This window comes from Pyxicephalus adspersus, chromosome 6 (assembly GCF_032062135.1).
Source record: "Pyxicephalus adspersus chromosome 6, UCB_Pads_2.0, whole genome shotgun sequence".
Lineage (NCBI taxonomy): Eukaryota > Metazoa > Chordata > Amphibia > Anura > Pyxicephalidae > Pyxicephalus > Pyxicephalus adspersus.
Window position 1 is genome coordinate 62,100,114 of NC_092863.1, and position 25,486 is coordinate 62,125,599.

General features: G+C 36.1%; 1 protein-coding gene across 1 annotated transcript in view; it reads left to right on the plus strand.

The window, feature by feature from the left end:
* The window catches only part of CEP120 (centrosomal protein 120), a 52,877-nt gene that overhangs the window by 23,469 nt on the left and 3,922 nt on the right, over positions 1–25,486 (plus strand). Inside the window, exons 12-18 of the mRNA XM_072416031.1 lie at positions 1,229–1,325; positions 1,447–1,593; positions 4,537–4,626; positions 6,162–6,254; positions 9,116–9,277; positions 10,540–10,662; positions 16,571–16,669. Of these exons, the coding sequence (XP_072272132.1) occupies positions 1,229–1,325; positions 1,447–1,593; positions 4,537–4,626; positions 6,162–6,254; positions 9,116–9,277; positions 10,540–10,662; positions 16,571–16,669 (811 nt within the window). The remainder of the gene's footprint in view (positions 1–1,228; positions 1,326–1,446; positions 1,594–4,536; positions 4,627–6,161; positions 6,255–9,115; positions 9,278–10,539; positions 10,663–16,570; positions 16,670–25,486) is intronic.

Sequence of the window (25,486 nt, forward strand, 5' to 3'; positions counted from 1 at the left end):
GTTACTTTTTTACGAACGATTTTTTGCCCAATCGATCGTTCGTCGTTCGATTGGAACGATAAAAATTGGAAGTGTGTACGCACCTTTGGTGTAATCCCAGTACATACATTGCATAGAAACATTAAAGTGTTTGTTGAAGCCTCATTTGTGCCACAGTCTGTCCAAGTCCATTTTCTAAGATGATTATAAGCATTTCATATGGCATCTAGCATTGTCTGTTGAATAACTTTTTGTGTTATTTTGGGATTGATTTATTTGCAGATCTTCATTTTCTTTTTCCATTTAATTTTGGACAGTTTTAAAAATTGGTCACATTTTGAGAATAGGTGATATAAAAATGCAATGTCTTTAACATAAGTATGTTTACTATTGAAAAATCAAAGGATTTATTTGCTTGGTGCTTTAAAGACAGTGTGATGAGGTAATTTCTACAGGAGCATTAGGGAAGCTGGGGAAATGTATTTGTGATGTAAAAAGCCAAACAAATTATTTGTCACAACCAAATTATTCTGAAAACAATAAAAAAAAAATGAAAACCTTTTCTGACAAATAAATCTGTTAAATTAGAGATAATTTAAATTACAAAAATGTGTAGCAAAAACTGCAGATATTCCCCTCCTTCCATAACTTAGAATGTGTTCTGTAGTTCAGATAGGTGATGACACTGCATGTCTGCTCAAAGATAAGATTTAGAACACTATAGATTTCTGGCAGATCAACGTGAATTTTTCTCTAAATGGAATGGCAATAAAAAGAAAAGCAACATGGGAGACCAGTTTTTCCAAAAATTATTTTTATTATGGCTTTGGTTTAGCTTGGCCAATTAAACTGTTTAATACAATACTATGCAAGTAAACCTTTGCGGAAGTTATGAAAATATCTGTATTGAGAAGACTTAGGCTGCTTTTGCTGATAGTCAACTCTGCAAATGTTGGTTATTTGCAATGCTGAATCGGTTGATTCAAATATGCAGATCAGGAATTCTGACCGATCTCTGATTCACCTGATCAACACAACGTCATCTTTGTCAGTGACTGAGGATGTATTGAAGTCTGAGACAGCCTTAAATTTCTCACTAGAAAGGGTCTCATCAGTGGTAACCTTCATTTTGTTTATTGCACACCCTTACTTGAAATATTAAATGTTTGTTTTGTTGAAAACTTTATTCTTTTTTTTTTCCCCCTATGTTGGGTCACTCAGATCTTGTGCCATTATTCGTATTTTTCAGTTCAAAAAGCAAAGTAGCTGATCTTTCCTATACCATAACCTTGGAGGATTACGGGCTTGTGAAGGTACGAGAGGTGGTCGTCTCAGAGTCCTCACAGGTATGGTTTCATAAAAAGACAACATGTACAGTTCTGTCCTATATTCTATTTGTTGCTGGCAGTTGATGGTTAATATTTGACTTTTTTTTTTTTTTTTTTTTTTTTTTTATTTAATCTCTAGAGTTTAGTTGTTAATAATCCACCTCCGGCACCACCAGTACATTCTCAACCAGAGCCTGCAACAGAACCTCATGAGACTCTTGAATACAAAGCTGCTCTGGAGCTGGAAATGTGGAAAGAAACCCAAGAAGAAATGTTTGTTAGCCAGGTACCATTTATGTAAACCCTATTTTCATAGCTAGAATGTTACCCAGAGGTACAAAGGTGCATGTGAGGAAAGGTATGAATATGAGGAACTTCACAGTTAGCTGTTTATTCTACTGATCTGTCTTCATATGGCCACATGATTGGCAACAGGGTTAACGACCTTGTTTTTAGGGTGCGTAGGTGTTTCAGCCCTTTGATTTTTTTTCTTTATCCATCATAACAAGCTATTAAATCCTAATTTCATTATAGTTTTAATTTCTCTAAATAAATAAAGTTGTTAGACTGAATTGCATAACAGGGCCCATATGGTTAAAATGTTTTTAGACTTAAGATGTCATTTAGGAGGCCATTAGGAAAAAAAAAAAAAAAAAAAAATGTTTTTAGACTTAAGATGTCATTTAGGAGGCCATTAGGAAAAAAAAAAAAGAAAAAAAGTGGATCCAAACTTGTTGTATGAAATCCATTGAACGCTGTCACTCATCTTAAAAAAAAAAAAAAAAAAAGTGGATCCAAACTTGTTGTATGAAATCCATTGAACGCTGTCACTCATCTTGGACTTAAAAGAGTCATGCCTTTGTAGAAGGGGTTTGCATACATGTTAACAAACCCACTCATTGCTGTAGTCAATGAGGCTACTCAGGAAGTGTGATTGGAGCACTGTAGTTTTGACAATGCAGGGGTTGTGTAGTTTAGGTCTCCAGCATGTTTCCAATAAAGGGGGGACTGGTATATGTCATACTTAAAATTAAAAAAAAAAATTAGAATATTGCATGAATAAAATGTTTGATTGGGTTTTAAATAATTCTTAGTATTAGCTCTGTTGAGCATTAGGATATTTGCAGCAGATATAGCTTACTAAATACAAGATCCCCATTTTCAACTTATAGATGTATTGCTTAAGCTCATTCTTCAGATAATTATTAGCCAGCAGAGTCTTGTCATATTGTTTTAGTAATAATATAGATATTGTTGGCAGAAGATATATATCATTCTTGTGATTCTTTTTATTAACATAAACTTGTCTTTGTTATTAAATAGTGCTGGAACATTCTGGACTTTACCCTTCTGGTGTTTTGGCACAGCTACATTTATTAAATAGCATTCCCAGGCCTGTTTATAGCTTATATTAGGTGGGAGATATCCTGAGTGAAACCCTCTGCTATGCTGCAGGCTTTGAAATGCTTAGTGTGGTGTGTAGGACAAGCGATGACCACACAGGTGGCATGAGTTTTCTTCTATGGCTGTCCGCTATTTAACGGTGTTGTAGTATTTAGATAAATAGACTCAACACATTGGAGCACATGTGAGCGGACAGGTGGTCTGAATGTCCCTTTTCAATTCCACATTTATAAATAAGTAATGTCGAAGCAGGCTTTTACATCTGCATCAACACATTGGTGAGAAAGGGTGATGGGTCTTGCCAGTCCAGCATTTCAGACATCTTAAGCGGTATAAGCTGTGGGTAAGTACAAGGGCACTCAAATACATGGCACCTGGAATGTATAGGTCATTAACAGTCCCTGTCTAGTAAATAGATTTAATTTAATTTAGGCTATATATGCATGTCAGATGATTCTTGCCCAATAAAAATGGAAGTGTACAGAGATCACACAATGTTGTTCATAGATCTGTCCTGAAGGATCCATGAACGAAAGCAATGAATGACTGCAATAAATGTAAGGAAGAAATCCATGCAAGCCTGCTAGAGTTTACATGGGGATGGTGCCATTATTAGGAGTGGACCCCTGCAAAGCAAGATCACAAAGCGCTGATCAACTGAATACTGGCTTGTGTTTTTATTGTTGCACAGTGATGGAACAAGAGCATTGATTACATCTGAATAATAGTTATCTTTGTCTTAATGGACAAGCTATCACTGCTTCTTTCCATCTGCAACTCATCTTAACACATAAATGGCACAGGTTGCATTTTTGTACAGTGCACTGTAAAGGACAAGAGCATGGCAAAGTATTTGAAAACAGAAAAAAAGGGTGTTTTTTATTTGTTTAACAATTGTTTGAGTCCCGCATGAGAAAATGAGTTGAGGGTGGAGCTGCAATGGTTTCCAATAATGGAAATTGGGCAGTTTTATATCCACTGGAACAATTCTCTTGTAGAACCCAACACCAGCTCTATGCATTAAAAGAAACCTGCAGGTGTAAATTTGTTTACCTCCTGAATCCTGTTCCACTGTATGGCTTACCACAACAAAGGGGTTAAACCAGCCTGCCTTTTTTCATCTCCAATATGTGGGGGACAATATGACTAGTAGTTTACCCAAAAAGTAAAGGTTGTCTGTGTGTGGGTGGGTGCGTGGTTTTTTAAATCTATGCATTGACAAGCAAACTGCAATTCTGATAAAATCAATAGGCGCTACTTCCTTAAAATATTCCTAAACCCCCCCCCAAAAAATAAAATTAAAAAAATTGAATGCAGCCACCATATCAAAATAAAGGTAAGCTGCAATATATAATATTTTTGTTCTTGGATTTACATTCACTTTTAAATTTTCAAAGTATCATTTTTCTTTTTCACCTATTGTATGATTGTATTTGCTTGTATATGTTTGTATTGTATTTGCTTGTATTGTATATGTTCCTACAGTGATAATTTTTTTAAATTTTTTTTCCGCCCTTTATTTCAACACACTCTTCCTAACTCTTTTAAAAAATGTAGTAACCACATGTGTCATGTTGATAGGAAATGCGCTACACCATAACTGATAGGACTGGAAGACGATAATAATATAGGAGAGAGGATGGGAAAGGAATTGCTTTATGCTGACAATTTTTCACTTCTATAGTAAAACATGTGTAACTTATTTTGCCAAAAACCTATTTTCATACATTTTTATCTTTGAATATTTTACTTAGATAACTAGGAATGAAAGGTAAACTGCATGCCTTTAACCTGTCTGCTTTGTGTCTTTGCATTTTTACGGCAGTTGAAGAAGAAAGAGTTGGCCCACATGCAAGCTCTAGCTGAAGAGTGGAAGCGGAGAAACAGAGAAAGGGAAGCAATAGTGAATAAAAAGGTCAGATCCGCTTAAAATATGCGTATCAACTATTTTCATTTTACGTCCTCTGGTTTATTGTTGATGGAACATTTTTCATTCTTTTCAGCTCAAACAGTGAAGTGTCATGTTTTTGTAGAAACTTGGGAGGTAACCCCCTGAGACACAATTTCTTGTATCTCTGTGGTTATTGGCCAAGTTTTTGCACATGACAGCCAGGGTCCAACCACCTGCTGTGGCAATTAAAAAGACTTTTGCTGTCCCCGCTGGAGTTTGTTTATTTTTTAGGTTGTAGAATGTAACATTAAAGGCTAGTTGCCCAAATATAGCAATGTTATTATGCATGGTTAGCTTGACTATCTTTGGCGAATTTGGCCATCTTAAGATTTTATATTTTTATAGTATTAAACCGAGGTACACATTTTGCACACTGACGCCTTGTTTCCTGATAAAACTTTGAGTTTGTTTTTGTTCACTACATCAGAGGTGCCATACCAGGTACATGATCAGTAACCCTTATGAATGGCTCCCAGGTGTTAAAAGGTTTCAATAGTTGCACAAAGTGTCATCTGGAATATAGAAAGTTTATTAACTTAAAATAAAAATATGAAATTAAAAAGTCGATTGAAAGATAGGTAATCTCTTCATTTAAGGTATTATTGCAGCAAAGCAGCTTTTGTTGTCACTAGATGTCCTCTGTTTAAATCACTTCCAGAGCCGAGCTTATCCTGGCCTATTCCCAGTCTGTGACTGTCGGTGAATATATTCATCTCTATGTCACTTTGCTTTCTCTTCCAGTCATAATGCTTTTTATTAGCACATAAACCAATTAGCCTTTTGTGCTATTTCTTACTCTTAAAATGTACCTCTGTTGTGCAAGGACAGGAGTCTGATGTCAGCTCACATTTAGGTACTTAAACTGCTTGATACATTTAGTAATGTATCATTGATTAAAGAGCTGCATTACTTTTGTATCTTTTATATGTGCTGGTAGTTCAGCTGTATTTCCTAGCATGGGAGTTGAGCCATGCACTAATCTAATGTCTTCCTGAGACTGGCTAAATGCTTGATGTGTAAATGCATAAATGTGCCTCTTGTTTTTTAGATTGTCATGGGTGCACTATTGCTTTAGCATTCGAAGACATTTTAAAACTCAACCATCATTTTTTTTTTTTTTTTTTTTTTTTTTTTTTTTGTGTGGTGGTAGCAAAAGATGGTTGGGCTTTTTTTTTTTTTGCAATTTTAATTGCAATGTTAATGACTACTTTAGTATTTCACTGTCAATATGTGTCTTTTGTTATGCTTTATTGAGGTTTATATTGGCAGTGTTGTTTGGTAAGGAAGGGAAACAAACCAAGCAAAAGACATGAACACATGAAAGAACAACTCGGTATGAATTTCTGTTCTTCATAAGCCCCAGCAGGAGGACTGTTTTAAAGAATAAAACTCAATTTTAACACACGTGTTATAAGTTAGAAAACGTCAAAACATCAATATTTAGTTGATTAAATGCAATATTTTTGTTGAGTGAAATGTAGTATCTGTTTTTTTTTTAGGTTGCTGAATACACAGTTCTGGAAGAACAATTACAAAAAGCTCTGGCAGATTTAGAAAAGAGAAAGCGTCAGCTTGCCAGTGATGAAATTGAGGTATGATCATTTATTTTAGCAGCTCAATATAATTGCAAAATAGATTTTAACTACATTGAAACAATCCAGAGGTAAAGGATGGTCTATATTTATTACATGCTCATTAAAAAAAATCACTAAACTATCATTAACTGACTTTAGTGTGTTTCACCAAAGCATTCTCTGTGGAGGGCTGATAGTAAACAAAGTATCACTTCCAATGTAAGATTCTCTTTTTTTGTACTAAATACAACATTTACTCTTAACCCATATGACAATTTTACATTTACCATTTGCAAACAGGAGATGGAGCACTGTAGTCTGTAAAGGTGTTCTTTACAGATGTTGTTCTAAAAACAGTCCTAACTAGTAGCCATGCCATTACCCATTTTCCTGTTAGTAAACCTCAAGAAAGTGCAATACCCCAATGATTGAATATATGTTTTATCATGTCTATGACCTAACCTCTCCCCCTACTATTAGAGTTGTTCAGGCATGCTCCAGGGTCAGAATTCACTTCTTGGATGTCTCCATCACGTAAATCTTAGTGCATATAAAGTATTCTCTATGTTCTCCTTGGTGTATGCACGTCATGTCACACAGATTAGCCTGCCGCATCCTAAAATTTGAGGGAGTCAAGCTAGACAACCATGAGAATCTTTGTGACAACTTTGCATTATTACTGCAGTCCCAGGATATCATCTAGACACGGAGCAACCATCAATATTTTTTATTATGCAGCAGTGGATTGGAGGATAGGGCATCTTTTGCATGCGTCCTCCTTGATAAGGACGGAACAGGTCGGTTCAGTGATTGTTTCCATCGACAGTTAAAAGAACAATCACGAATAATCATTTTTTGGCCGTGCACAGTTTAAATGAGGCTAGGGAAGAGCAACCATGGAATGGCTTGCTTTTGTCTGTATGATACTTAGGCCACAAAATTTTCCAAGCATACTTTTGTCAAGCAGACCTTTAAAGGCTGACACAGCACAGTCACTTAATTGAAGCCTACATTTTTTAGGTTAAATGCTATAGTTATGGTGACCTGTAAGAAATGTATTCACGCAGACTTGTATACAAATGTTACTGAATTTTTTTTTTTTTTTTTTTTTTTGCTGAGATCAACATACAGTTACCTAAAATTCAAGTAAACCATTAAATTGTATTGTGATGATGTCAGATCTATTTGTTTTCACTTTTGTTCTGTCGCCTCATATATTGTAAAATTTGATCAGGCTTTCGGGGCTTTACCTATGAAGTGTAAAGTTTTCAGCCTAGGAGTGGAAAGGGAAGAAAAGCCATAAATCATCAGGGTCAGGGCGAATATCCTGCTTTCTGTTCTTGGCACAATCCTATTGGTAAAATCCGACATCTGTTATAATGCAGACATAAAGCAGAGAGTAACTCTGGTGCCTTAAACATTTCCTTATCTAAGACACATTAATTTATTCTGGACATGTTGACATACTGGATCTGCTCTAGGAAAGTTTTATGAAAATTTGTCTTTGGTTACCATGTAAGTTTTTACATATAAAGGATCAGTGGAATAAATCTGTCTTATTAATAGGTTCAGGTTCCTATTGCTGTTTTTGGTGATGTTCATCTTTGTTTGAAAGCCAGTTTATTGACACTTATATGTGTCTCTGTACTTGGAAGAAGCCGTCTGCTTCCTGTATAGTGCAGAAACGTTTGATATATTTTAACTTTATAAAGTATCCTGAAATTGGCTTCAGAATTCCTTCCAATGTCATGAACATTTTTTATTCAGTTAGATTACTTTAAATCTGTCTGCATTGTAAGTTGCCATATGGTAGCTGCCAAGGAGATGAGGCTTGCCATGAAAGTGTCGATCACATAAGCTGGGCAGCATTTGGAGGTGCTTATGCAGGGATGATTACTTTATAGAAAACACTAGCGCACTAATGTATTCTTCTATACTCCAAATATTAGATGAGGCAGAAAAAATGGTCTTACTATTCTTGCCCTTCATACAAACAAAGGGGATCTTTTTATAATCTAATTTCACAGAAACATTCCCAGGTTTTGAATCTTCCAGGTCTATGTGCATAATTGCGGGAATTGATTCTTCACCAGGGAATGTTTCAGTGAATATCAGGTACACTGCTTTAAAAAATAGACCTCAATGAAGGGAAGATTTTCTTCAAAAATCCAATAATCTGTAAAGTACATTTCTGTTTTTTATTTGCACATGTTTGGATATTTTTGTTTATTTGTATTTTAAAATATAAAAAAATGAAACAAAAACCTGGATTACTTTGCATTGCCATGACCTTTTGATAAGCAGTGTACCTTTTCCAATGTTTCTTTGTTGCAGCTCACCCCATTGCACAGTAATACACTATTGTGTTTTGCTGGAAATATGTTTTAATAAATGGGCTGCCTTTTGTGCAATGCAAATAAATTCAATGCAGTTATGTAAATCGTCCTAATATTTTTATATCTCCCACAACACAATCACACATTTTAAGTGTTCGTTTTACATGTGTTGTGTCTTCATGTAACACGTGTGCAGTATGTGAAAACAAAAATAAAAGCTGTATTCTTGTTCCGATATTTACATATCAATCACCCATAAGTTTAATTATTGTGATCTGGTTTGTCTGCTGACTAACAAACTCTGAAACATCACTTTGTTAAACCTGCTATAAATTCTGCAATTTAGTCTGTAGACAGAATCATTTTTATATTCAAGCCCATCTTGTAATACAAAATTAAAAAGGCTTCATACTAGATCCTAAATTCTGCATACATTGTATAGGATTACAAAATAACACAGCTATTGTGTATTTTGTATTGTTCAAGTACTAAAGGGTAAAAGTCTTTACTTTTTATAAAAGTGACACTTTGTGCATTCTACAGTTAAAGAAAGCAAGAACAGAGCTGCAGTTAGAGTGTGAACGGAGCATTCAGGAGAGAGAGGACTCAATCAGGCGAGTCCGAGAAGATTGTCTTCATCAGATAGAGCTGGAGAGGTTAAAGGCTAAACAGCTGGAAGAGGATAAGCGCAGACTACAACAGCAGGTAAATGAGCTGCAGTGTTTCTGCCTCACTCGGTATATTGATTGTGCGATTGATGTCATTTCAGTATGTTGAGGTCTGATCCACTTTGAACATGCGTAACAGTGTGTAGTGCATCCAAAAAAAATACAAGTATTTTACTAACTCTTAAAGCACATCTATCTGAAAAAAAAAATGTACCATATTTGAGTTTACTAGTCTCTAGATGAAGTGTCTGCAATAGTTGCATAATAACTCCGTTACAAATCAGTACTACCAGATTTACAACTCCCTTTAAAAACTGCTTTATGTTGATGATTTTACATTAAATATTTCTATCCGCCATACTCTTTATAAATCAATGGAAAAACATAAGAGTAATGGTATCGCCAGCACAGAAACATGTATGGTGGTGTACAAAGACCACTAGAAGACTTGAATAAGCCTGACAACACAGATCTGTAGGGGGTTATCAAAGGCCAAACATTAGGTGCCAGTGGATCACAGGTTGGGTACTGGGACTTTAAATCAGCTGACTTATCCGATGAAAGTTTATACATACATATGTTATAAGGGAAGAAGTGGAGCTCTAATTTTTTCCTTTTTTTTCTCTCCTTTGGAAAATGCTAGTTTCCTGGTTGGAATCATGATTGGAATCCAGATCAGGATTGTCACAGAACGGTATCTGTTTACCTGATTCAGGTCTATAGCTCAAGTAGTGAAACTGAAGGTTTTAGCACTAATTTCAGCCTGCTAGTTTCTCATGGCAGGTTTCTTTTAAGCTGTGCAGTGCCCAAAAGCAAAGATATTTGCCCTTCATCTTGCTTCACTGGAGCCTGGCCTTCTAATTTCCTAGTTGGTAACAAGCCAAGCAATGGCTGAGTCAGTAGTACTTCTAGTATGATATGCATTTTAGGAGGAAATCCTAACACTCGAGTGTGATAAAGCAGCAGTATAACTAAACTGTCAGAGGTAACAGAATTTAGTGAAGGGCTGTTTCTGCATTTTATCTACTGTCTGTGTTTTTATGTCACTGGGGAATAAATAACTTTTCACATTTATTTCCTAAATGCTGCTTTTTTTATAGATTGTCTCACTTTCTTGCTCTATTCTGCTTCAGTGAGAGGAGCTATAATTTATGCTGAGGATGTTATTCTGATATCTGTTTAATGTCCATAGGTCTGAGGGCTAGGTACGGACAAGCTCTGCACCCTCGCTTTGCTTATTTAAGTAGCTCATTTTAATGGATTTATTTAAATTCCTTCCTTTCTTTTTCCGCTTTTTAGCTTCAAGAAGCAGAACATAAGTTTAAATTACAGGACAAGGAGTTTCATCAGTACAAAGAGCAACAAAGCAGTAAACCAGAAATCCGATTACAGTCTGAAATCAATCTTCTTACACTAGAAAAGGTAATATTGACTCCCTTATCTCATGAATCAAACCATTTCTTCATATTTAGGGTTCCAACATTTAAAAGCCAATATTGTTTTAGTAAATACATAATGTGTGGTTCAAACCGTCATTAAACACCTGTATGGTGCTCCTGATCAAATACTTGTTTTGGCTTACCATTCAAGTTTAGCCTATGTGCAGAGGGGCAGTGGCAGCCATACTGCCATTTTACCAAGGTGAGCAGTAATTGGACCAGGCTTTCTAACCCAAGAAGCAACCTGTGTCTGCACATATCCAAAAAAAATGAGAATGGGTGGAAAACCTGCAGTGGTTCTGCTTTGTATATACTTTTTACTTGAGCTGGCGACGCTACAGAGCTTTGGAATTTTAGAGGCACTTTGTGGTTAGAACAACACCTATAAGTGTAGCTAAAGTGCAGCAGAGATAAATCAGCTCACCTAGTCTGCTAAACAGAGCTGTTCTGTGTGGAAGAGTTGTGTAAATATCAGAAATGGAAGGACAGAATATATTTCATTTGTATATTTAGCTGTTGACTTCAATTGAAGTATTCTCATGACTATAACAGGCCGACTGTATAGAATATTTAAAATGTATTTATAATGATGTCCCCCTAAAATGCATGTTCAGAAGGTGATTACATCATATTATATATTATTAACTCAAATCCCTTGTTTGTTTCCCATGTGTTTTTCACACTTTCATTCCTGCTGCACGTGTTTTTGTATAACAAACACATCATTTTTTTTTTTTTTTTTATATATATATATATATATATAACACATTCCTCATCTGTTTTCAATTCATTTGGTGTCAGTGGGAAGGCATAAGATGCATAGCATGTATGCATTTTGGATGCATCTGCAATACTTTCGCCACTGCTTGTCCAAAGTAATTGGCAATGCCCAGTTAATAAAAGCAAACCAATTATTTGTTTAGAAAACAAAATACACTTTTTCAGTTAAAAAGTGCAATTTCGTGCATTTTATAGTTGGGACACAGACTTCTTAAACTGTAACTTTTAGACTTCTGGTCAGCTTTTCAGACCACCAGCACTAACAAACATTTGATTTGTTTACAGATAACAAAACTCAGTATTTTAAATTGTTTTTTTTTTTTCTTTTTATTTAGGGGTTTTTAAATCACATTGCTTCAATGCTTTAGGGCTTGGAGACACTGCCCCAGACAGTGGTCTACCTTCTGGCAGCTTGATATGTTTCAAGCCAGTCTGTAGAATACTGCTTCACCCTGATAACCTCCCTGGCTGAACAGTGATAAAATGATCCATCCCCAATAGAGTCTGGTTTTCATATTCTTTCCTGTATGGAGTTTTACTTTCTTAAAAGTTTCTTATAATCATATTTTTTGATTGCTTACATTTTCCTTCCAAATTGCAGGCTCATAATAGCCACTGTATTGCACTAATTAGTCTTCTAGTATTGCACACCCACAAGAAAAACACTAAAGTTTTTTTTTGGGGTAGGATAACTTTCCAGTGACCTCTCCAGCATGCAGTAGATTGGTATTCTTTATGAGTTTGTGTAGGCAGCATATTTATCCTACGTAGGCAATAGATCACTGGCAGGCTGTATTTCTATAGAACTTAGTATTGATTTACATATATGTTTTACTTTCTTTTTTTACTTTGGACTACACATTTACCTCATTCAGAGTAATGTGTAGGGTCAGAAAATGTACAGCTTCATAGTCATGTAGTGGGCAGCTCAATAGTGACTGCTCTGCAGACAGAATAACTATGGACCATGTGTTTTGCTCAGGGCTGTGGAGTTGGTGGTTTTTTTTTTTATGCTGATTCCAGGTATACTCTGCTTTTGAAGTACCTTTTTTTAGGACAATAGAGGTAAGAAAAAGAATCACAACCGTTGTTCTTAAAATGGAACTGTAATTTAAAAATATTAAGGAGAGGCGAATGTAAGTTTAAGCAAACAGGAAAGTAAATTATTTTTTTAATATATCACCTGTCTGCAATTGAGAACTTGAGGTTTAGTTTCTCTTTAACTTAGTATAGATTGATATTTAGAGAATAAATAAAGTTACTAACATAAGTAGTTAAGTACACAGTTAAAATAAATGCATTAAAAAAAACATGTTGTGATATTCTATATTTCATTTGAAAATAAAATTATAAATCTGCATACTACAAAACTTGTAATTCTCTTTAGCAAATGTTGAGATTCACTCAGCTTTCCCAAGTCTCCTCATTTTTACTCCACTGTTTAAGTGATCAATTAGTCAATGCCCTGCCCTAGCATGTGATTGGAGAATAAAGAAACAGCAGTACAACATAGAGGTCATCCAGTTTGCTGGGTCATGTTGACTGCATTATGCTGTGTAGTTTAATTTCAATTGCTGTCCCTTTCCATTCCAGGGTGTTCTGCTGCGCAGGATTGTAGGTTGCTATATAGTTAGAGCTGCTTTTCAAATGCATCAATAAATATCTGGGGTATATGGGGATTGGTTACCTTTACCTACAACTGTGCTTTAATTTCAGAGTAACTATTTGGTTTAGTTTTCTTCTTATACTGTAATGTATTATGTAGCATTTTTTATGTTGTAGAAATCTAGGGAAGCTGCAAAGATTAAGACTGTATACAGAAAAAGAGGATTTGCTGTATATTTTTAATTCAGATAGTTAGGTTAGCTCAGACTGGTGGTCAAACACTATGAACCCGGAAGCATTAAGGAAGGAGGTATTGGCATGCAGTCATATTCATTTGCTGAAATTCTCCAGTAAGTTGTCCTTTAGAACACTTTCATCTAATGTTCAGCTGCTTCATAGCTGAACCTCATGGCAGGATCAGATTTGTAGAAAAGCTTCAGACTGAAAAACTTTGAAAATAAATTTGTAACTACATTACCATGTTAAAGCTTCTATGAGATTTTAGTGATTGGAATGTCAATATTACATGGTCTCAAACTGATTGCTTTAAAACCTAGTTGCAGCAGTAGAAAACTGTATAGCATTTTGTTGTAAGAGTAGTAGGTCCCTGAAAAGAATACAGAAGTATGTTGTTCAATAATAAAGATTTATTTTGTATTTCAAATATTTAAAGGTTTTATGGTTTGCAGTGTTTGTAGGCAATGAAAACACTGACAAATTTTGGCTTGATCTAAGCCCTGTTTTGTCAAATGACTTAATCCATCATTTAACAGCTTTCAATATAAACATGATGTTAAACGGTTTCATTATGAAACTAGTGACTGGACTGTTTTTATTTAGGTTAAGCATACAAACATAGCCATTCATTTTCCCAGTTGTGTATTGATATTAACTAGTCGACACAGCAGAGGCTTCATTTCTGAGCAGAGTTAAATATATAATTTATTTATTTTGGCCTCTGTATCATATTTGAAAATACATGTTAAAGGAGGGCTGACATTTTGTGTTTCTTTAAACTTGCTATCATTCTAATAAAATAAAGAGTAAAAGTTTGTCTGCTAAGTGTTTTAGCCAACTTGTTTCTCTGTTTGAGACTGAGAAAGTACATTCCTAAAACAGGGCCAGTTTGGCCTGATTTCAGTTATAACAGATCAGCAATGGCAAGTAAAAATAAGCATTATGATTCAGTCGTGTCCATAATTCTCCCAGATGAAGGGCTACAAAATATATAGGCGGCCCAGTCAGCTATCGCCTTGGAATGTCCTGTACAATAGGGGAATGGTTTTGTGCCATAAAAGCGCTCCCTTTTGTTGATGAAGTGTCTGCTGGCGTATTATTTGTGCAGCTTTGACTCTTGATGTAGGGATAGGACACTGCTTGGCATGATCCGGACTCATTTATGAAATGTCAGCCAATGTACCGTCACTTCACCATGTATTGATGCTCCTATAAAAGTCATAGGTGTCTTCATTCCTTCATGTCCATCTGGCAGCAGCCTGATCTTCCAGGTATAAAGAACATACTCTTTTTGTACTTAAGGCCATCTCAAGGTATGACGTGATAAAAGATTTACACCACTTCAGATGGCTCCAAGCTCTCTTGTACGGATTGTCAGATGCACTTCCAGCTTGATTGCTGATCAACAATAGTTCAAACTTGTTGGTGATCGCACAATTAGAATGTAAATTCCAAAATCTTTTTATTCCATAAAAAGTGGTACAGTAGGAACACAGAGTTTCATGCTACATAGCACTCAACCATAGTGTAAATATGATTAGGCACTATGAAGCATGAAAAGCTTAAGAGTTTTTGAAAAAAGTGATAGAATATAAATGTTGACAAAAATCCCTAATCTTTTCATCGTACAGATCACCTAATCATAGGGAGATTGTGATTAAGCACCATGTAGCGTGAAACTTAATAGTTTTTGTCAGTGTTCTGTTTGTACCTTTTTTTTATGTAATAATGATACTTTAGAATTTATTTGCTGGTTGTACTGTTGCCAACAGCTTTGAATCTGTTCAGTGATAATTGGTTTGTTTTAAGATATTGGCTAATTGGATACTTTTCTCTTGTTTGGTGTTAGCATTGGTCTTTACACTTTTCTGAACTTGTTAATTAGACATTTAATGTATAGTAGGTCCTCTTCTGGGAAGGATTTCCACAAGATTTTGGAGAGTGTCTATAGGATTCTGTACCCAATTTAGATGACCTGGCTCATAATTGGCATTCCAGTTTTTTAAAAAAATGTTTAGTAGGGATGAGGTCAGGACTGTATACAGGCCACTCTGGTTCCTCAACACTAAACTCCTCAAACGATCACTTTATAGACTTAGCTTCGTACATAGAAGCACAATTATGCTAGATCAGAAATGGCTTACCCCACACTGTTTCAACTAGGTTGGAAGTTGTCATTTATTTAAAATGTCTTTGTGTACTGTAGCATTATTAACAAATTGTCATGTGTTTGATGGTCAAGTATTCACAACATTTTTGCCGTATGGTGCTTTTATTTAACACTGGATGGGAGCTAGCCCAACTTTTCCCCAATGATAGGTTAACATTAATGATAATAGACAGTTTAAATGTCTTAAGTTCCTTTCTGTAAATAGACTTTTAGCCTTTTGCTACTAAATATCTTTATCATGCAGTGTTCTCCCCAGCCCCTTTTAGCTGGGCACACCACCCAGCACTTTTCAGTAACCACCTGTCTTTTTTTGGCTGGTTACTGAAGCGTTGGGTCACAATACAGGGGCTGCCACCCACCTACAATTTCTTCCCACCCAGCTTAAAAAAACTCTGGGGTCAATAATGTAATGCATCATAGCATTGAAAGTGTTTATACCATTTTAAACACATTTAGGGCTGCTAAGTGGTATAAACTGGCTCCCAGATATAATGTAGAACAAGTAAGGGCAGCAAATAGGTAATTTCTAAGAAAAAGGGGTAAAACGCCCTTTTGAATTTCATAACTGCCGCTATCCACTGATCTTATTAATGCTAATTGTCTATAGACAATGGTTTACATTTTTTTTGGCTCATCTGTTTAAGTTAACTCTAAATAATAAATAAAGACCTATTTTTCACTCTAATGTGTAATGTTAGGAAGTTGTTTATGTACATACACATGTGGGGGTTTCACTTTATTGATCTGGCAGATTGAAAATATTATTATGCACTCACAGTGACAGAGCCACTTGATTGGTGTCTATCGCAGAGGAGAAATGTGGGAACAGATCTCCCCTTTGTACTCTGTTCACCACCTTGAAGTAGGAGTGGCAGAATCCATTGCTCTCCTTGTTGGGTTTATGTACTTATTAATGTAGCAGGTGTGAGAGTCTTGTGAGCGTTGGATAAAAATGCATCATAGTTTTGTGACTTTGCTGTACAGAGCAATAATAAAACATAAATGTTTGTTTGTTCATTGTCCAAGTTTTGCTTCTGGCATGCTGGTATCGGAGTTGCAGAATTTCATAAGAATAACATTTTTACTTCAATATTTGTAGGTTGAACTGGAAAGAAAATTAGAATCTGCAACAAAATCCAAACTGCACTACAAGCAGCAATGGGGAAGAGCTTTGAAGGAACTAGCTAGGATAAAACAGGTGAGTGACGGTTTAATTGGTCTCATTTAGTATAGAATAACTTCTTTAGTATTTTTGATTGTTGCAAATGTATATCTGTATTTACAAAGGATTGCTATGCCCCTCACACGTATTGGAGCATACAAAAACTCCCCAATTATATTTGGTTTGTGCGCTGTTCCTTATACTTTGTATCATTAAAAAGATTACAGCATTAGTTGTTTCTTTTTTGTCTGCCTTTCTCTAATCTGAAATTCTTCAAGATACTGTGCAGAGCAAGCGGGAGGTCTGTGGGTACAATTAGAGCTAGAAACAGGATTTGCTTAAAAAAAAATATGGCTAATAATAATAAAAAATGTGTGTGTGTGTGTGTGTATATATATATATATATATATATATAATTTGACCACAATATGTAATATATATATTTGCAATATTCTTTTTTTTCCTAGCAACAAAATTAGTGTTTATAAGATTTAGTATACAGAAGAAATTAATACAATAGAAATAATAAATATTGTTATATAAGTGTAATATAAAGCAGCTAATCAGTCCTGATTCTGAAAAATCTAAATTCATACATTTACCACAATTAAGAACATTTTTAGCAAGTACAGAAATAATTTTGTTATTCTTGCCAGAAATACATTGTCCTAGTCAGGTCTTGTGAGCTGAACTGATTTTATTATTTGCTTTGATGTCTGTAATGGAAATTAATTCAAGACCTATTTGTAGTCCACAAAGACAGAGCACGTATGTTTTTGTGTCATTGTGGAGGGAATATGGCTCCCTCTCTAGATACAATGGACCTTATTTAATAAAGCTCTTCAAGGCAGGAGAGGATACACTTATCTGTGAAGCTAGTGATCCATCAAACCTAGAACCTTGGACCTTCCAACCAGAACTAAAGTGAAAAATAAAAAAAACACACCCTTTATTCCACTGATCCCTTGGTTTTGCTGGACTTTCCCTTGTGGAATCGCCCGGCGCCGCCATCTTCACCCTTATTCTGGGTATGTCACCTAATCCCGCACTGCGCCAGCGTGGGATTGGGTGATGTGGCTCACTGTAAAAGGGGAGAAAGTCAATAAAACTCCATAGTTATATCACTAACTATCCCTCAAAGGGGCTCACAATCTAACGGTCATATGTCATTAACTTAGTCTAAAGACAATTTTTTTTTTGTTATTGAGGGAAAGCTTATTAACCCAACTGCATGTTTTCTGAGATGTGGGCGGAAACCCACGTAGACACAGGGGGAACTTGCAAAGCAGCGAACCTGAGACTTAGCACTGCAAAGGCTAACCAGTGAACCAACTGAGCTGCTTGTGGTACTATTCTGAATTTGTCAGATGAGGTCCTTATCAGTTACCGGTTTGTTAATATATCCTCTAGCTAATAGATGATATGATTACCTTTGTAAAGCTACGTACACACTTCCAATTATTATCGTTGGAAAACGAACGACGAACGTTCCTGCACGATATATATGAACGATCGTATAGCACCGATCCTGCACATAGAGGTAACGACACGATCGTTCGTAGATATTGTACACACAATAGATACGATCGTTTAAGTGATAGAGGAACTATGTGCACGACAGGAAAGTGAACGGACGTTCGTTCATCACGCATGCTCTGAACATGGACGATCAACGAACGACCGTACACACGAACGATGTTCAACGATCGTCGCCCAATCCGATCCGCCGGTCCGGTCGTTCGTTTCCAACAATTTTCCTCGTTCGTCGGCATCGTTGGTTACTTTTTTACAAACGATTTTTTGCCCAATCGATCGTTCGTCGTTCGATTGAAACGATAAAAATTGGAAGTGTGTACGCACCTTTAGACATACAAGACAATGGGGGAAGAGAAATAACTCCTTATGTCACAAATGCTAGGAACAACTGATATGGCATGAAACTGCCCAAAGATAAATACATTCTGAATATAGATGAAAGAATTTATTAATGATAGTTTCTCTGCCACTAATATTGGCAATCCTACTCTGTGTTTGCCAGGCATTATTGAGGCCTCATAAGTCACCACCATTAACCATTTCAAAATATTATTGTATTTGCGTTTATGCTCCATATAAGAGCTGTGACATTATAATCTAATAAAGTAATACAAAATTGCTTAAAAAAAAACAAAACAAAAAACTGATGGCTCACTGAATGCTTAGGTTACACAAAATATTTTCCCATCATGGACTATACACTGCATTGCTATATCGTTCGTAGGATTTCATAGATGGGTAAAGGGTTGACTTGGTAATTTAGACTGTAGATTTCTAGTTTTTTTTAAGTTGCCATTTAAATAAATACCAGGTATCATGTAAAACTTTTTAGTTTGAAAGACACAACTAAAATGTAACTGTATATTCTTGTTAGCAATTCTCGTTCTTTGGTTGTCTGGTATTTCCACTTTCACTGATGTCTGCCAGTAAGAAAATGCTTTCTCAAAACAATGCAAGTAATTATTACCGTTCTTGGATAGCCGTTTCAGCTAGTCATTTGTTTCCCCAAAGCACTGTCCACATTCCTGCACATAGAACAAATTAGATGTAAGAATTGATGTTTTATTGTTACTAAATGTTAATGATGAAACCCAACTGGTAGGAACTTTACAGACTTGCCTCACTAGCGTGAGTGCCCACTGCCAACAGGGAATGAGTAATGATTTCCATTACCAAGTTGTGCCTCTGCTAAGTCTGTTTCGTGAATTATTGTAAGAGTTAGACTAAAGAGTAAACATTTGGAAAAGCTGCTTGCTTTGTGATTTGAAAGATCCCGTTCTGCGTTCGTTCATTAAAAAAATAATAAATCTTGAGTTATTACTGCCACTTGAAAAGTTGGTATAATGTTCAACAAAGCCAGACTGCAGATTTTTTTCCTTTCAGCTGGGGCTTGTGTTATGTATAGGTTTAACTTTAATCTCAGCTGAAAGTGTAAAAGGCTGTTAATTAAACATGGGGGGTGTAAAATGTAACCAGCTCTGTAATAAATTTTCATTTGATTTGTTGGTGTCTGTATCTTCTATTTTAGCAATGTGTCTCACCATAGTCGGTGGAATTGTATCCCAGATTTATTTCCCTAAATCTTCAGTGGAATTTTATTTTATAGTATCGCTTGTTTTTATGGAGTCTATTTTTTAAAATGCCAGCGTTCTTAACTGTTGGTGGTCTGGTGCAGAAGATGGGGCTTTTACTGGTAACGGAAGAGCTCCTCTCAAACAATGTACCTTTTCTAATTGTGATAAAAACAAATTATTATTTCAAAGGAACATTCAGCAACTTGATGTTGTATCATGTATATACAGGTAGTCCCTGGGTTACATCTGTGATAGGGACTGTAGGTTTGTTCTTAAGTTGAATTATGTATGTAGGTCGAAACAGGTACATTATTTTAATAAATGCAATTAAGACCGATGTTTGTCTCAAAATATTATTAGGCAGCGTGGAGTTAGTTACTTTATAAAATCCTCACGGTGAGGTACTCGCAAACAAAGCAAAAAAAATTTTTTATGGAGCCTAGACATTCATTACCTTCTGTAGCTAGCTGTGCTTTCATATGCAAAAAATAAATAAATAAAAAACAACTGCAGACTTTGTCCTGGTCATAAAAAAAGTTACAAGAGGCTGCAAAAAGAGCCCCCCTTCCCAAGATCACCCACAAACTCAGCTTTGTTTAGCAAAAGATTTCTTCTGAAAGTCATGCAAACTGCCCCTCCTTACCCCCTCCAAACATCTGTTCTGCACAGAACAAGCAGGGAAGCCCCATAGGAGGCGTCCGTCTGTATGTCTGATGTCCTTAACTCGGGTACTACCTGTATTGTGGTTCTCAATGCAGTAGAAATGGCCCTAGCACAAGGGCACCACGGGAGTATAAGTCTGCCATCTTGCAAGCCAGAATATTGCAAATATTGTACAGAAGACAAGTTATCTTTTAATTGTGTGCTAAATGTTTTTATATATGAATTGTAGTTCTGCAATGTTTTGAAACTTGAGAGACATTATAATTGGGTATCTGGCAATTTGGCTGTCTAATGAATGTGCAGTGTACAAATTAAAAGTGCTTGCCCTTAAAGCCTTTTTCAACTCCTTGCTGTGCCTTGTTACCCAAATTTATTCTGTAATTGTTCATAAACCAAATAAATCCCACTGTATTACAAGGCCAAATGCATATGTTGTAAAAGTCATCCTTGTTTTGTGTCTGTAGAGATCCGGGATAATGTGTAGCAACCAGAAATCATCTGGAAATTAAAGGCTAGCATAAAGTGAAATAAAATTGTTGCCATGGGTTTCTGCAGCTTTACCGTTACTGCTCTAAATAAGGCTATGTATGTAAAATAATGAGGATGAGATTCACCCCGTTTATTGTCTATATTCCACCATCCTTTATAAGGATTGTCTGGTACAATACGTTGCTGATTGTGGTCAGGTTCATCACAAATTATTTTTGTACAGTGTGATTACTTGAGCTACAACACCTTCTCCATAAAACAAGTTTTCACAAAGTATTGAAATCATCACAGCTTATGTAAAGTGGGCTAAAAGTAAAAGTTTTTTTTTTTTTTTTTGACAGTGTGCAGAGCAGGACAACTGCTTAGTTTTAGATACAGAACAGGGAAGCATAAATGTTAATTATCTTGTGCTGTCTGGCCGGTGCCTATCTCTCTTCCTTATTTTTGTAAGGGCAAGTAGAAGAAGCGAGTCCAGGTCATTTGTCGTGTAATCAGACAACAAGCTCCTTTGCTGCGTTTGCTCAGCACAGATTTTTTTACTCTGACATCTGGACTTTGCTGCTCCTGTCCTGTGCTTATCCACTCACAATAATTAATTTGATTCATTATTAAGTCATTTAGCCAAACATGGGAAGCAAGGCTTTGTTTAGAAATATATTAGTCGGCAATGTTGGGCTAGGTTGAAAACTGTGTCTTGAAACCATCCAGGCCCTCCTACCGGCTTGTCAGATCTGGGTTATTTTCAGAAAACTTGACTTGAGTTCCTTTAACGAACATAGAATTATTTTCCCACAGACCTGACTTGGTATGTATGAGTGGGAGAGGGAGCAGTGGCCACTATTTAGTGATTGTTTAGTCTACTGTATGTATGTTTACCCCTCTTCTCAGGATTTATAGGCAGCCATAGCAAAATAAAGATTGTGCTTGCTTGATTGAGGAGCCGCTCGTCCTTTACACTCACTCGGCTGGCATGTCTGAATTGTGGATTTAACTTTTTTCATGCTTGTAGGACAGGGAAACTGCTTTACTAGCAGACCTTTGCTGACACCTGCAGCAAGAAAATGTGTACAATATAAGGATTTTAGTACATTTTGCTGTAGAAGATAACCTCCATTTGTTCTGTAGATTCTTTTTAAACATTAAACATTCTTTATGAAAAAAAAAAAAAAAATTTAGGCAGGTCATTGGAAAAGTGACAGGCGATGTGACTTCCGCAGTAATCTTTCTAATGCCTGAGCCATAAACTGTCAAAGAGTCAAGAAGATGGTGACGCCCCCTGCAAGGGATTGGGGACAGGTGGATATAGTGGGGTTTTGCTTTGTGTTTTTTTTATTTTTTTTTTTTTAGTAAGAATTTCAATGGCATTAAGGCTACGTACACACATGCAATAATTTTCATTAGAAAACGAACGATTAACGACTGATTGTTTATTCCACCAATAATGTACACACACTAGATCGAATCGTTTGAACGATGCAGGAAGTGACATGTACAGGAAAAAGTTTATCCAAAAACAATCTATCATCACTGAATGACCGTACACACAATAGATAGCGAACGATCGTCGCCCAATCAGATCCGCCCTGATGGTCGTTCGTTTCCAGCGACATTTCTCGGTGTTGTTGTTCACTTTTTTTGTTAACAATTATCGGACGGTTGTTTCTTAGTTGTTCGTTACCAACGATAATTATTGCATGTGTGTACGTAGCCTAGGACATAAGACAAACGATAAATGTACTAAACCATGTATAGATATTGATACTGGTTATTAGGTTAAACAGAATGCTCAACTGAAGAACTTGTTCACAGAAGGTATGGAAATAACCTAATTTATACAGTGACAACAGGTTACTATGCTTCAGTTCAGCAATTTTTATAAATCATGGTATACGGAACAATATAGAACTGAAATTCCTTTTTTGCCTTTGTGGTATCACCAAAACCCCAAAAATATGCAGCAGGGGATGACCATGAATGAGAAAGAATGAAGGAAGATCATGGGGATGGAATAATGTTCCTCAATATAGTCACGTGTTAGCACAGTACACATACTGGAGGTTGGGTCTTGGTGGTGTCTGTAATCTGGGGCCCCAAAGTTTTTTCAGGTGTTGAAAAGTATTCTGTATATCTTAAGATGGTTCATTTGGGTGTATTTTAGGACTGTGTACATTTACCTTTACACGGATCAGTTTCAGTGTACCCCAACATACCTTAATGATAAAGCTAGATCTGCAGTCAGACAGACATTGTGCCAACCACTTCATTTTCACAGTCTAACCTCCACTTTTCTGGTAAAGCAGTTTCATGAGGTGCTCATATACTGTATGATAAAATTTAGACCCAGTGCATTCCTTTACCATGGAATCAATTGTGATTTCATGCAAAACATGTTTTGATTCAGTCTAGAAGTATTGCTGTTACCCTACCTCAAATTGTACTCGGGCTTTTGAGAAAAGCAGTAAGCCAAATACATAAACATAAAGATGAGTTTCTGTACTGTTATGGACACAAAGGGGTCTATTTACAAAGCCATGAATCTGACATTCATTGAAACATTCCCTGGTGGAAAATCAATTACAAATGGACCTGGAAGATTCTCCACCAGAGAATGTTTCCGTGAGTGTAGGATTCACCGTTTTATAAATAGAACTCAAATGCTGTTGCCGAAATTTGCAGTTTTTCCAGCCTTGGAGAATTTTCTTTCTGCAGATTGAAGTAAAGGTAATAATTAGAACATGTCCGGTGTAGCAGTTATAGATTGCAATATTTTACTTTCACGTCTCTAACATTAAATCATGAAACATGAACATGAAATCTGCATATCTGCTTAGCTTCAATTTCTCACTCCATTGAGTTGTATACATTAAGGGGATTAGCAGTATTCATGGAAGCACACGTGTGTAATAAAAATATTTTTAGGAAAAGGAGGATTTAGGGCCTGTAAATTTATATTGTTTAGGAAAATGCCATATATCACATTGATTAGGAAAATCGCAGTTCTTAAGACCATTTATCTCTGAACACTTGCTGTAAAGTGTTTTTAGCTTTCTGCTTTTTCTTTTTGTTTCATATATTAAATGTTCAACATAGCATTGTATAGCAAAACTTTAGTTTAAAAAAAAAAAAGCCAAAATGTTGCTGATTCGGATCTGCAGCAATCAATCCTCCTTTATCTTCAGAAGACTGGACATCTATAGAATACAATCCAATGCAATATAGTGGTCTGGCTCAATATAGATGTCTGGTAATATGTTGGCCAGATGAAACTTATTTCATATTAGTAGAATTTTTTTCATTGGTTAATAAAAAAGGTTTTTCATTCCTAGTTTTATATAGTTTTGCCCCATAGTACAGCTGTCTCTAGCAGTGGACAAACCCGATTGTTCTCTGCTACAGTTCATCAGCTTTATGCTTGCACTATGGCACACCTACCTAAATGGCTCAGTTTTATGCCCCCCCCCATCCTTCTCTGAGCTCTGCTGTGCTGCCTGTATAGTAACCTGCAAAACAATTCATTATGATGTGGTTATTGGTACAGAGCTTCATAATTTTTTATATCTGTGCCTTGAGTTCACTTTTAAATAGAACAGGATGATAAATATTTATTTCTTTTTCACTCGCTATTATTTCTGCAGAACCTCAATGCCTCCAGAGCTGTTCTGGAGTCCTCCTTCGTTCCGATGCTGAGGAAGCGCCTGGCGCCGCCAACTTCTTTCGTCTTCTTTCTTTTTTTGGCTATGTCATCAGAATTTGCACTGCACAGGCGCAAGATCAGGTGACATAGCCTGCTGTAAAGGAGGGAAGTAAAAGAGTACTAATCTCACTGCGCGTGCACAGGGAGCTCCCCCCCCCCCCTTTTTTTTTTTTAAAGATTAAAAGAAAAAAAAATAATTTTTACTTTCTATAAAAGGGGTATCTACCCATTTATATAAACTTTTCGGAATGGTCTGCTTGAAGCTTGAGCTTTATTATTATTAATAATATTATTATTATAATTATAATAATATTACATTTTTGTATTATTAAACAGTATTTATATGGCACCAACATATTAGGCAGTGCTGTACATTAAATAGGGGTTGCAAATGACAGATACAGACAGTGACAGGAGGCGGAGAGGACCCTGCCCAGAAGAGCTTACAATCTAAGAGGTGGGGAAGCAGCATATAATAGAAGGAGGGGGGGGGGGTTGTAAAATTTTCCTCTGACTTTTTTATGATCTTTAGTCAGCTGTAGTCCCTCCCCCCTTAAGGGTCCTTCACATACTGAATTTTTTTTTACAGTGCCTCAGTAAGATTGCCGCTATTTTCAAACTTTCACCACTGCCGACAAACAATCTAGCACCCGTCCAGTGTTGAAAATGTGATGGAAGCTGAGAGTGCATGGCATCCTACTGTATGAGAGCTGCAGATAGTGTCTGTATCATCATCTCTGTGAGAGTCCGATAACATTTTATCTTGCTGCTATTTCACATATCCTGTGCTTTACGCTGCTGTTTGGTTTACTTACAGTAACATGAGTGGGGAAGTTGTTTTAGATGTAAAACACTGTGATAGTAAACAAGGACCTAATTTTGGGCTGCTGGGTCTAT